Source organism: Oncorhynchus keta, chromosome 25 (assembly GCF_023373465.1).
Source record: "Oncorhynchus keta strain PuntledgeMale-10-30-2019 chromosome 25, Oket_V2, whole genome shotgun sequence".
Classification (NCBI taxonomy): Eukaryota; Metazoa; Chordata; class Actinopteri; order Salmoniformes; family Salmonidae; genus Oncorhynchus; species Oncorhynchus keta.
In genome coordinates, this window is record NC_068445.1 from 13,855,154 (window position 1) to 13,869,426 (window position 14,273).

General features: G+C 40.5%; 1 protein-coding gene across 2 annotated transcripts in view; it reads right to left on the reverse strand.

The window, feature by feature from the left end:
* LOC118358260 (E3 ubiquitin-protein ligase DTX1-like) overlaps nt 1-14,273 on the reverse strand; it is a 71,156-nt gene that overhangs the window by 13,498 nt on the left and 43,385 nt on the right. For both annotated transcript variants that reach the window (XM_035735863.2, XM_035735862.2), the window contains exons 4-5: nt 4,430-4,491; nt 4,105-4,266 (exon numbers count right to left, since the gene is read on the reverse strand). In XM_035735863.2, the coding sequence (XP_035591756.1) occupies nt 4,105-4,266; nt 4,430-4,491 (224 nt within the window). The remainder of the gene's footprint in view (nt 1-4,104; nt 4,267-4,429; nt 4,492-14,273) is intronic.

The window sequence follows — 14,273 nt, forward strand, 5'->3', positions numbered from 1 at the left end:
AAAAGGAGATGATGAGCAAGCTTGACAGTTTTCTAAAGAAAGATAATCTGAAGAAGAGGAGTCGGTGTTCAGGTCTTTACAACTAGAATTAGAACAGACTTATACGGATCTGGCAAAGGGCGCCTTTGTAAGGTTAAGAGCAAAATGGATTGAAGAGGGGGAAAGAAACACTAGTTACTTTTTTGCACTTGAAAAGAGAAACTACAAAAGAGAATCTATAACTGCACTCAAAATTAACGATGTTTTATGCGAAGATTCCATTACAATATCATCATTTATCAATTCCTTTTATAAAAACCTTTACAGCTCTCAATTTCAGGAAGACGGTTGTGAAAGCTACATTTGCCACATTCAGAATTATGTTCCTGTAATTGAGGATGATTTCCACTCAGTTTGCGATTCACCTGTGTCAATTGAAGAAATTAGAGAGGCTCTGAATTCAATGAAAAAGGGAAAAAATGGCCTGACAGGAAATCACCTGGCCCTGATGCCCTGATGGCCTGACAGTTGAAATCACCTGGCCCCCTGATGGCCTGTCAGTTGAATCAGCTCTATAGACAGTTTTGGGAGTTGCTAGATGACCCGATGTTCAATATGTTTCAAGATTGCATTGAAAAATGGGGAAATGGTCTCAGCTGGCCCACTATGAAACAGGGCCTTATTTCATTGCTTCCGATGTTCAATAGTTTCCTAAAATAAAGACCCTTCTCTCATTGACAATTGGAGACCAATTACATTATTAAATGTTGATTACAAACGGATTGCTCTGCTTTATGCCAAAAGATTAAAGAAAGGAATAGATACCATTATAAATGAGACTAACAGGATTTATGAAGGGCCGTCACATAAGCTCTAACATTACATCCGTTTAGTCTTGGACCTTATAGATTATTCAGATGCAATTGACTCAGATGCGGTTGTCCTATTTCTGGACTTCTGTAAAGACTTTGACACAATTGAACATGAATTTCTCTTTAGGTCTCTTAAACTTTTTGGATTTGGTGAACATTTTATTAAAGTAATTTGCATTTTTTACAAAGATATAAATAGTTCTATGCTACTAAACCTTAATACTTCCAAAATATTTAGTATCAACAGAAGTGTACGACAGGGATGCCCAATTTCGCCCTTTTTATTCATTTTGGTTGTGGAACTTCTATCTCTAGATATTCTGAATAATGCAAATGTATATGGCTTAACCATTTTTAACAAAGAAATCTAAATTTCCCAACTGGCTTATGATACTACTCTTTTCTTAAGAGACAAAGACCAGGTCGCCCATGCCCTTAATGCTATAACTGCATTTTCTATTGCATCAGGATTAATGCTGAATGTTTCTAAATGTGAAATCTTATGTTTATTTGACTCTGATGATAAAGAAATAGAAAATATTCCTGTAAAGGACTGTGGTAATTTTTAGGAATACATCTGTCAAAAAAACACTTAGTCAGACAACATTTGAATTTCTCTCCTAAAATTAAGAGAACTAAAAATATATTTAATAATTGGCTACAAAGAGATCTTTCTATACTTACTTCTGTCCAAGGCAGAAGGACTGTCTCATGTTGTGTACCCCTCATTATCGTTATATGTAAATCCAGATACTTGTAAAGAGATCAATAAAACCTTTCTTGACTTCATCTGGAAAAATACGTCTCACAAACTAAAAAAATCTGTCCTTTCTAACAAAAGAGCTGAAGGAGGTCTAGAAGTGTTGGACTTTGTTGACATAAATAACACTTTCAAGAGAAACTGGTTGAAAAAATGTTTGTTCGATACTGATTCAATATGGTATTTCATTCCAAATAATATGTTTAATAAATTGGGAGGTCTTCAATTTTTACTGAAATGTTTACTGAAATGTAATTATATTCCTGAAAGATTACCTGCTAAATTGGCTAGGTTTCACCAACAAGCTTTACTGGCCTGGAAAATATGTTTCCTGCACAATTTTTCCCCTCATAAAGCTCTTTTGTGGAATAATTCAGACATAACTGTAAGGAATAAGTCATTGTTCTACCCCAGCTGGCATGAGAGGAATATTGACTTTGCCCTTGATATTTTCGACAACAAGGGTAATATTCTCACATATGAACAATTTCTAACATTGAAAGAGTTTCCAATACCTTTCAGAGAGTTTATTTCTGTGATCAAAGCCGTTCCCAGTGGTCTAACTACACTTGTGAAAAGTCATCTTAATTTTGGGAATGATCACAAAGTTTATCCAGAACTCAGATTGGAAGGCGTGGGCTTACTTGAGAAATCTTGTTGTAATAAATATAGAAGACAAATTCTTCATTCACAAAACCAACTTACACCGAGAGGAAAGTTTTTCTAGAACATGCTTATTCCTGACATTGTCTGGAAAAATGCATGGTTAAGACCTTACAAATACTGTATACCAAACAAAGTTAAGGAAGTGCACTTCAACATTTTGCATAAGATATATCCATGTAATTCTATGATGTCCAAATTTGTGGCTGTTGGTGATATCTGCGTTTTCTGTGAAAAAGAAGGTGAGAATCTGTCTCACTTGTTCTTTTGAATGTAAATTTGTGTCCGAATTTTGGGAAAACCTTGCAATGTACTTATTTACCATTATGAACACTGCCTATAATTTTAACATAAAATATATAATATGTTACTATTGCAATGATAACAAAACCACTGAAATGATTGTTATTTTTTAAAATTCTTGATGCCAAATACTTTATACACAAACAAACATTTCAAAATTCTATACCAAAATTACAATTTTTTCTGATTGAATTTAATTATCTTATTAAACCACTAACCATAGTGAATAACAAAAATAATAACATCTTCATGAATCATTATAATAAGATATTTTCAGAGTGAATTTAATTCAACTTAAATTGTTTATTTTTTGTATTTTATTTATATATTTTTTATGTTTGAGCATTGTTAATACCTGTGTTTGGTTTGCTAGACATGTTTGATGTTCCAATGTAAGTTGATTTTTGTATTATTTTTTAAAATACATTTGATTGATTGACCTGTCCTCCATAGAGGACCTGCACGACTCCAGGACAAGGAAGCGTGTAGGAAAGATCATCGCAGACCCCACCCACCTCGGACACCCCATCCTTCAAAGAATCCCCTCTGGCAAATGGTTCAAGTCAATCATGACCAAAACCAACTGCCGCCTGAACGGTTTCTTATCCGGTACTGTGGCCCTCACCAACTGGCCCTCAGGCTCATAGGGATTAAAACTTTGCATTGAGCCGAGCACCGCACCTTGCCTTCAATGAGGTGAAATAATAATTACATTTACATTTAAGTCATTTAGCAGACGCTCTTATCCAGAGCGACTTACAAATTGGTGCATTCACCTTATGACATCCAGTGGAACAGCCACTTTACAATAGTGCATCTAAATCTTTTAAGGGGGGTGAGAAGGATTACTTTATCCTATCCTAGGTATTCCTTAAAGAGGTGGGGTTTCAGGTAATAATAATAACTGCACTATAATGCATTTGCACTATGTACACCTCTCCATATATAGATATATCCCCTCTGTAAATTGTATGTCATCACTGTAAATCATCGTATACTCCAGAGTTGTATGTTCACCCTATTTATACTGTATATCCTGTATGTTGACTTTGTGTCTCTATCTGTTTGTATTGTCTATTGGTGGCAGAAGCTAGTCACTAAGTCAAATACCAGATATGTTTAAATGTTCTTAGCGAATAAAGATATTCTGATTATCCAGAGGAGAGATTTACTTTACATCTTAATGTCTCAATAGAATTCCTCTCACACTCCATGACAGCCCCACCCCTCCAGTGTCCATGGGAACCCTACCTGTCATACATACAGATGTAGGATCTGAACTTGAGCCAGTTTTCTACAGCAGGAAAATAATCCTGCAGCAACAGGAAATGTGAATGGATTTTAATTCATGGGCATTTTTTGTAGGGGTTGATACATTTTTCTTAAGGGAGAATCAACTCTGAAATTTCAAAGTGGAAATTACAAACTTCAGAAGCCTTTTTAAACCTCAATTACACCACAATTGGCATAATATGAAAGTTCTCCTGCAACAGGGTGATCAAATTAAGATCCTACACCTGTACTTACCTTTCCTGAGGTGCTTCTTCTTGGTCTTGCGGCGGATGCCATTGACCCCGGGCACAGGCTTCATGTCACTCTTGTTTATGGGCGGCGGGTGCAGGATGGGTTTAGGGGCTCGGGTCAGACACACAGGCAGGCCAGCAGCACACATCAGGATACCTGTCATACCTGGCACACACACACATACATACATACAGGAAAGAAAAGAGCCGTGTTGGTTTAGTATTATGACTAAGAATGGAATGCGAAAAGTAAAGCACTCGTGTAGATGCAGCCTACGGGAATAAAAAATAAAATGTATTGCAAAAGAGAAGAAAAATAGAACCATTACCTGCAATTGCTGGGTGAACTGGTCCAGAGCCAGTCAAGTTCTTAACAGGGAGGGCCGGGACCCTGCAGAGAGAAAAACGTCCAATATAAAATCGTCCGGTTTTCGGAAAACTAAACATAATGACACTATAGGTCACTGTTATAAAGTACTGTACTTCCTCAGTCAGAATGGCCACACTTACACAGATGTAGAATATGTCGCCATTGTGCGAAAGAGTCCATGGTCAAGTCACGTGTCCTAGCTAGCAACTACACCACAAACACATACAAGACAGCCTGACTCATCAACAGTCACTGCTGTCCCAGAGCATGATTCAGAATGACACTTAGAGAGCACACACACTCTCACACACACACACACACACACACACACACACACACACACACACACACACACACACACACACACACACACACACACACACACACACACACACACACACACACACACACACACACACACACACACACACACACACACACACACACACACACACACACACACACACACACACACACACACACACACACACACACACACACACACACACACACACACACACACACACACACACACACACACACAACTGTTGTTTACTCACAAAGACATCTAAAATAGGAGTGATAGAGAGCTGTGCACAAAGCATGTGGGTCAAGATGAGCTTGTGTGAGTGTGTGTTGGTAAGTCCCTTTTAAGAAACCACAGCCTCAGCTTCAGTCTGGTAATGGAGTGCCCTCCCACACAGGGCAGACCAGACTGCAGGGAAAGGTCACCTGTCAGAGCTAGGATTAGAGCTTTAGGGTTAGAGACCGCAGGCTGAGCTTCTTTTGCTGCTGCTTCTGCTACTCTATGTGCAGAGAAAAGAACACCTGATCTGCGGTGATGGAGAGGACCAAATGGAAGAAAAGGAAGCCATTTTGATGTCAACACAACCAAAACAGTTTAGCGCTTTACGCAATGACCATTGCTTTGATGATTGAATTATTATCCTGTATTAACTTACACAGTATTTCAGTACATGCAAGAAGCACGTCACTGAATTAGAGTAGAATAATAAAACTGCCTTACTTTCCCAAAGGTATTATGTAACGTTAATACCATTGATCTAAGAGATCCCTTCCCCCAATAGCAGCTGACTAGATGTGCTCCACACGAACCCGCCCCTCCCACCAGCCTCTCTCTCTCTCTCCATCTCTGTCTCTCTCTTCCATGTACAGGCAGTGTCCAGGACCCTTAGCCCAGTATCTCTTCAGCACCTCCCTCACAAATCCCTAACGAAAGGCCGCTTTGATGTGAGTAGTCCCTGTGTTCCTGTGCCAGGGGAGCCCTTCAATGAGCTTTACAGAATTAACAAAGGCCCACGTGTCCTGGACACTCTGGGTCTGAGCTGCCTTATCTCCGCTCACTCTCAGGGGAACTAGCGTAGCGATATGCAGGCTGGGCTACATAGAGGAGTAGAGATATGGAGCTGTGGCTATGACAAGGTCAGCTAGCTGGGTAATGGCCTATACTATAGCGTGATGCATGTCAGACAGCTGTGTGCATGTGTGGCCCATTTATGCTCAGGAAGGCCGAAAAAAACCTGTATGTATTGTGTTGGAGAAAGGCCAAGAACCAATAAGATTATTGTGCTGGCATGTCTGCAGTGCGCGCAAATCAGCTCAAGCAGACAATCAGGCATTTTCAACGAAAACAAATCAGGCATTGCCCACGGGGAGAATTCCTCCCTATATTTAAACATGCACTTACAGTATCTCAAATCAAGAGCATCTGCCTCTTGAAACACATGTATAATTCAGGAATTTCATGGAGAGTGTTTGTGATTAAACAATACATTTTCACCAGGAGAGAGCAACATATAAAAGAGCCCTTGGCACTCACATGTACACACACATGCATACACACACATGCATACACACACATGCGTACACACACATGCATACACACACATGCATACACACACATGCATACACACACATGCATACACACACATGCATACACACACATGCATACACACACATGCATACACACACATGCATACACACACATGCATACACACACATGCATACACACACACGCGTACACACACATGCATACACACACATGCATACACACACATGCACACACACGCGTACACACACATGCGTACACACACATGCATACACACACATGCATACACACACATGCGTACACACACATGCATACACACACATGCATACACACACATGCATACACACCCATGCGTACACACACATGCATACACACACATGCGTACACACACACACACACATGCATACACACACATGCATACACACACACACACATGCATACACACACATGCATACACACACCCATGCGTACACACCCATGCGTACACACACATGCGTACACACACATGCGTACACACACATGCGTACACACACGCGAGTGCACCTTGAGACAGTGTAAGTGTTACAGGATTTGTAAGCGTCATTTTTTAACACCATGAGATCATTCAACCATATAAACTCTTGTTGCACAAAGACACACAACAGCATTTCTTGCCACATTTCATTTCTAAATATGGGAAGCTAGTAACTCCAACTTGAAGCTTTTAATTAACAAGACCCTCGAGTTATTCTTAGTAACACCTGGTCCACACTTGCAAACATGAAAAAAATGTAAACTTTTTCTGCGTCTTAAAATCTGCATCAGCCAAATAAAATAGAAATATGTGATAAAATATTTATTGTTATCTGCTCCCATGGGATAACCTGGCACAGTTAGCCCTATGATAACAAAACCAGCTGGCCATGATTATTCCAATAAGGAATTCTTCATCAGCCAACCAAAGATCTTAGACTTTATATCCACCAACCAATGGCCTCCCGAGTGGCACAGCAGCCTAAGTCACTGCATCGCAGTGCTACATCGCACGTGGCACTACAGATCCGAGTTCAATCCTGAGCTGTATCACAACTGGCCATGGTTGGGAGTCCCATATGGCGGTGCACAACAGTTGAAGTCGGACGTTTACATACACTTAGGTTTGAGTCATTAAAACTCGTTTTTCAACCACTCCACAAATTTCTTGTTAACAAACTATAGTTTTGGCAAGTCGGTTAGGACATCTACTTTGTGCATGACACAAGTCATTTTTCTAAAAACTGTTTACAGACAGATTATTTCACTTTTAATTCACTGTATCACAATTCCAGTGGGTCAGAAGTTTACATACACTAAGTTGACTGTGCCTTTCAACAGCGTGGAAATGTGCAGAAACGGTTAAATATGGTGGTGGCAATGTGATGGTCTGGGGATGCTTTGCTGCCTCAGGACCTGGACAACTTGCCATCATTGAAGGAATCATTAATTCTGTTATGTATCTGTTATGGAGAACGTCAAGCCATCCATCTGTGAGCTGAAGCTGAAGCTCAGCTGGGTCATGCAGCAAGACAATGATCCAAAACACACAATCAGGTCTACATCAGAATGGCTGAAAAGCAACAAATGCAAAGTTTTGTAATGGCCTAGTCAAAGTCCAGACCTAAACCCGATTGAGATGTTTTGACAGGACCTGAAACAAGCAGTTCATGCTTGAAAACCTACAAATGTTGCTGAGTTAAAGCAGTTCTGCATGGAAGAGTGGGCCAATTATTCCTCCACAGAGACGTGAGAGACTGATCAACAACCACATGAAACGTTTGCTTGCAGTCATTGCAGTTAAAGGTGGCACAAACAATTATTTAATGTAAGGGAGCAATTACTTTTTCACAAAGGGGAATTGAGTGTTGCAGAAAAGTGAAATAAGTATCACATTTTTGTGTTATTTGTTCACTCTGGATCCTTTTATTAAATATTAGGTTTTGGTTGAAGATCTGACAACATTCAGGGTGTAATCTGTAAGCGTATGTAGGGTTATAGTATCCCTCTTCTTCTCTGCTCTGCTCTTTATCATTGAACTGTTTCAGGGAAGGGACCGTCTCTGGGGCCAGTGACCTGGTCCTTCCTGCAGCTGGGGCTAGGGCTGGGATTCATGCGATGGGCCACTGCTGACCTACATCCCCCCTCTGCTCCTCTCCCTGTGTGGGCAGGGACATGGTCACGAGTTCACAGCTGGATGCCATGCTGCACACAGAAAAGCCTCGCAGTCACTCCTAAGATCTACTGATCATTTAGCTGTATTTTCATCTATTATTAAAACTGGTGTTCAGATTTGATCAGGAGGTAGTACCTTACAAACGTACAGTACAGTAAAACAATACTGTCTTCTGGTATTTCACTTTCAAGTCAATTCCATGAGAGAATACAGACCCAGTAACCTCTTTTTCTCTTCCCCTCCATCAACCCTTATCACTCTCTTCATCCTCTATTCCCTTTTCACAGTCCTGTCTACCCTTCCTCTCCTCCATCCCTCTCTTCTCCTCTATTCATTCTCCTCCCCTCTCTCCAAGACTGACTCCAGCCTGACTTGAGCAGGAATTAATTAGGCTGAGAGAAATGTGATTTCCTCCGGATACAGAGACCAAATTAGGCCCAGTTACAGAAGTGCTGACGGAGCCCTTATATCTCATCGTCTGTTTATCATGCACCAGGAAGACAGGGAGGAGGAGGAGGAGAGGAGAAAACTCAAAAAGTGCTTAATCGCATATTGATGTGCTGGAGGACTGGGAGAGGAAGGCAGACCCTGCCCCTGGTTATGCCCAGGGGAAGAGAATAACATCAGTAATGCACTTTACAAAGCACTCTCAAAACAGACAAATAAGCAATAATGACACAGAGCATCTCTTACATAGCATCGGTTTGGTCTGGATGGGCCTTCATGATTTATTCAGTTATTTCTCCTTTAATTCAATCTAATGGAAACAGGGCTTAGACAGGGCTGAGACAGGACTGAGACAGGGCTGAGACAGGGCTTAGACAGGGCTGAGACAGGGCTTAGACAGGGCTGAGACAGGGCTGAGATAGGACTGAGACAGGACTGAGACAGGGCTAGGGGGTCTAGTGGAGAGCAGAGAAGGGCAGGTAACACACACGGCTGTGTAATCCCTGCTTCATCCACTGGCTTCCCCTCTTTAGAGAGCTAGCTCTGCTCTCCAGTCTGAACAGAGGACAACGTTGGTAATAATCACTTAACACAAGGAGACATGAGCACCAAAACAAGCCTTACTCACTCAGCCAAGGGCAGAGAGAACTGCTGGGCAATTGCAGAGTAAAGTACTATTCACAGCCTCATTATCAAACAAGCTAGTCGTGCAAGTAGAAAGGATCTCTCTTACCATGTATCCCCCTCAGCCATCTTTAGCACACACAGATAAAGTAAAACTAACATTTCCTGTCTGACAGCACAAAACCTTAGATTGTGTTTCTCTGTGCTCTAATGCGGAAGTGAATTGAGGAAGTTGAGATGAGGAAGTGACTTCCTGATGTTGAAATTACAAAACAAAACAAATCACCTGCAAACTGCCTCTCTGTCCTTTACTATAACTGTAAAACTCCCTGAGAAACTCAATGTCCAGATATATGGCAAGTTTTGAGTTTAACATTTGTTATGATCACAGAGGAAACATTCATAAGAGGAGTGCTCTGTACACTCCAGATAGGCAGGTTTTGAGTTTAACATTTGTTATGATCACAGAGGAAACATTCATAAGAGGAGTGCTCTGTACACTCCAGATAGACAAGGAATCAAAGGCCTTGTTGGAACACAAACATCTTTTAAATTCCACTTTCTTCCTACTTTGGATGAATGTGTTCGTAGTTCTGAGGTTGTTTTTACTGATACACGTTCTGACATTTGTGATTCAGGTACAGAAGATCAAAAGTAAAGGACCGTTGGAAAGTGAATAGCAGATGAAAACCGTGGAAACTCAATATGAAAAGCAAATGTGACATGCCTACCCAGACCAGTAGGTGATGCTCTTTACTAGCCATAGAAGACAAGCACAAAATGATTCCGCTGCAAATCTAGACCTGTAATGTAGGTGGCACCATGTGTTCTTTTTAAAGGATGGGCCCCTATCTCTTGAAGACCCTAGGATCCATGTGTAAAGGGGTGGTCAGTCAGCCACTGGGATGACAACCCAACTTGGGATGGGGGAGAGGTTTTAGCAGGTGGAATATTAGAGGACAATTAGAGGTTTACTTAGTCACCGCTGCAGTATTCTTAACAGTGCAAATAGCATGGTACAGCTATATAAACATTCAATTATCATGGTACTTCTTAATGGTAAGTTTTCAAACATATATTATGGTAAGTATAATCGAAACTTGTATCTCATTATGGTAGGTGGTGAAATAAGTATAGCTAGTTATAAATGTAATGGTTTAACAGATAATAAGAAAAGACGATCAGTCCTCAAAAGACGATCCGTCCTCAACTGGCAGCTTCATTAAATAGTATCCGCAAAACACCAGTCTCAACGTCAACAGTGAAGAGGCGACTCTGGGATGCTGGCCTTCTAAGCAGAGTTGGAAAGAAAAAGCCATGTCTCAGACTGGCCAATAAAAAGAAAAGATTAAGATGGGGAAAAGAACACAGACGCTGGATAGACGAGCTCTGCCTAGAAGGCCAGCATCCTGGAGTCACCTCTTCACTGTTGACATTGAGATGGGTGTTTTGCGGGCACTATTTAATGAAGCTGCCAGTTGAGGACTTGTGAGGCATCTGTTTCTCAAACTAGACACTCTAATGTACTTGTCCTCTTGCTCAGTTGTGCACCGGGGCCTCCCACTCCTCTTTCTAGTGACCCCAAACTGTTGAACAGTATCATCACCCCTTTAGACAAAGTTTAATGGGAAAGGGACTGGGGTGACTAAATATATTTATCCCGTAGGCAAAGAAACTTGAAAGGGGTGATGATATTAATTAACAATCATTTTGAACCAAGTGTGCAAACTATTCGATTGGACCATAAACAGATTTGGCTCAATCTATTTGGTCCAAATAATGATGATCCACACTTCTTTGAAAATATTTATAATAATTTATCGAGCTTACAGGCAATAGATGACTCAATTATTTTTGCAGAGATCGGATGAACGGATGATCTCGCATGCAGAGATCATCTGTTCACCAACACTGTGTCTTACAAAAAGACACGGCGGTTGGAACCAAAAATCTCAAATTTGGACTCATCAGACCAAAGGACAGATTTCCACCGGTCTAATGTCCATTGCTCGTGTTTCTTGGCCCAAGCAAGTCTCTTCTTATTATTAGTGTCCTTTAGTAGTGGTTTCTTTGCAGCAATTCAACCATGAAGGCCTGATTCACGCAGTCTCCTCTGAACAGTTGATGTTGAGATGTGTCTGTTACTTGAACTCTGTGAAGCATTTATTTGGGCTGCAATTTCTGAGGCTGGAAACTCTAATGAAGTTATCCTGTGCAGTAGAGGTAACTATGGGTCTTGCTTTCCTGTGGCGTTCCTCATGAGAGCCAGTTTAATCATAGCGCTTGATGGTTTTTGTGACTGTAATTGAAGAAAGTTTCAAAGTTCTTCAAATTTTCCTGATTGACTGACCTTCATTTCTTAAAGTAATGATGGACTGTGATTTCTTTTTGCTTATTTGAGCTGTTCTTGCTATAATATGGACTTGGCCTTTTACCAAATAGGGCTCTCTTCTGTATACCAACCCTACCTTGTCACAACACAGCTGATTGGCTCAAACTCATTAAAACCTCTTGAAACTAGGGGGCACTATTTTTATTTTTGGAAAAATAACGTTACCAAAGTAAACCGCCTATTTCTCAGGACCAGATGCTAGAATATGCATATAATTGACAGCTTAGGATAGAAAACACTCTAAAGTTTCCAAAACTGTAGAAATATTGTCTGAGTATAACAGAAATTATATTGCAGTCGAAATCCTGAGAAAAATCCAATCAGGAAGTGACTTTTATTTTGAAACCCCTGTCTTTCTATGCACCTATTGCCCATTGAAAAGGATATCAACCAGATTCCTTTTTCTGTGGCTTCCCTGAGGTGTCTACAGCCTTTAGACGTAGTTTCAGGCCTTTATTTTGAAGAATGAGTGTAAACGACTACATTGCATACGTGGCCAGCTGAGGGCTCTCAGAGTGATTCTTGCGTAAAGGACAGAGGAAGTCATTTTTCCACTCGCTCCTACTGAAAAGCCAATTGTCCCGGTTGATATATTATCGAATAGATATTTGAAAAACACCTTGAGGATTGATTATAAAAAACTTTTGCCATGTTTCTGTCGATATTATATTATTATCGGCATTGTCGTGACCGCTATTTCCGGTGGATTTCTCAACATAACGTGACCAACAAAAGATTATAAAAATAATCTTTATGGAACAAAAGGAACATTGCTGTCTAACTGGGAGTCTCGTCAGTGAAAACATCCGAAGATCATCAAAGGTAAACGGTTCATTTGATTGCTATTCTGATTTTCGTGACCAAGCTTCCTGCTGCTAGCTGGATAATGCTATGCTAGGCTATCGATAAACTTACACAAACGCTTGTCTTGCTTTGGCTGTAAAGCATAATTTCAAAATCTGAGATAACAGGGTGATTAACAAAAGGCTAAGCTGTGTTTCACTATATTTCACTTGTGATTTCATGAATATTTTCGAGTAATATTTTTTGACCGTTTCGCTAGTGTAGTTGATGACAATTCTCCCGGATGGGTAGTTCCAAGAGGTTTAAGAAGGAAAGAAATTCCACAAATGTACTTTTAACAAGGCACGCATGTTAATTGAAATGTATTCCAGGTGACTACCTTATGAAGCTGGTTGAGAGAATGCCAAGAGTGTGCAAAGCTGTCATCAAGGCAAAGGGTGGCGACTTTGAAGAATCTTAAATATAAAATATATTTGGATTTGTTTGGGTACTATGATTCCAAATTTGTTATTTCAAAGTTTTGATGTCTTCACTATTATTCTACAATGTAGAAAATAGTCAAACGAATGAAAAACCCTTGAAGGAGTAGGTGTGTCCAAACTTTTGACTGGTAATGTAAATATAAACACAAATTCTTTCGCTGCTCTGTCTTGCGCTACATACTTTAGTCTGAGATTGCCACCATGGAAGTTGTTTGTGGTGACGAGGCGCACGAGGGTCATTGTACAAAACAAAGTCATCACTGATTGGATCGTCCCTAACCAATCAGAATATCAAGTCAATGACGACTTTTCAAACTGTCGCTTTACCCGCCTGTGTTCTGGCTCTGGCCAAACCCATCGGTTTCTGGACCAATCAGACTAACCCGAATGTGTTCATTGCAGAGAAGAAACTAACATCCTTGTGCGTAGCGTTTGGCTGTAGCAAGGAGTCTGGGTAGCAAGGCAAGCTCCACTCCACCTCTGATAATCATGACTACATTACAACAGCCATGTTCGAGGAGATTGAGACTAAGCCTGAAATTATCCAGGCGTAAACTAGCTCATTAAACTAACTCCTATCTCCCTCCGAGGCCTCCAACTGCTTTTAAATGCGAGTAAAACTAAGGAGTCTTATATCTCCCTAACTAACTTTAAGCATCAGGTGTCAGAGCACAGTCAATCTGTAAATAGCACACCCAACTACCTCATCCCCATATTGTTACTTACCCTCTTGCTCTTTTGCACCCCAGTATCTTTACTTGCACATCATCATCTGCACATCTATCACTCCAGTATTAATGCTAAATTGTAATTATTTTGCCTCTATGGCCTATTTATTGCTTACCTCCCTACTCTTCTACATTTGCACACACTGTACATAGATTTTTCTATTGTGTTATTGACTGTACGTTTGTTTATGTGTAACTCTGTGTTGTTGCTTTTGTCGTGCTGCTTTGCTTTATCTTGGCCAGGTCGCAGTTGTAAATGAGAACTTATTCTCAACTGGCCTACCTGGTT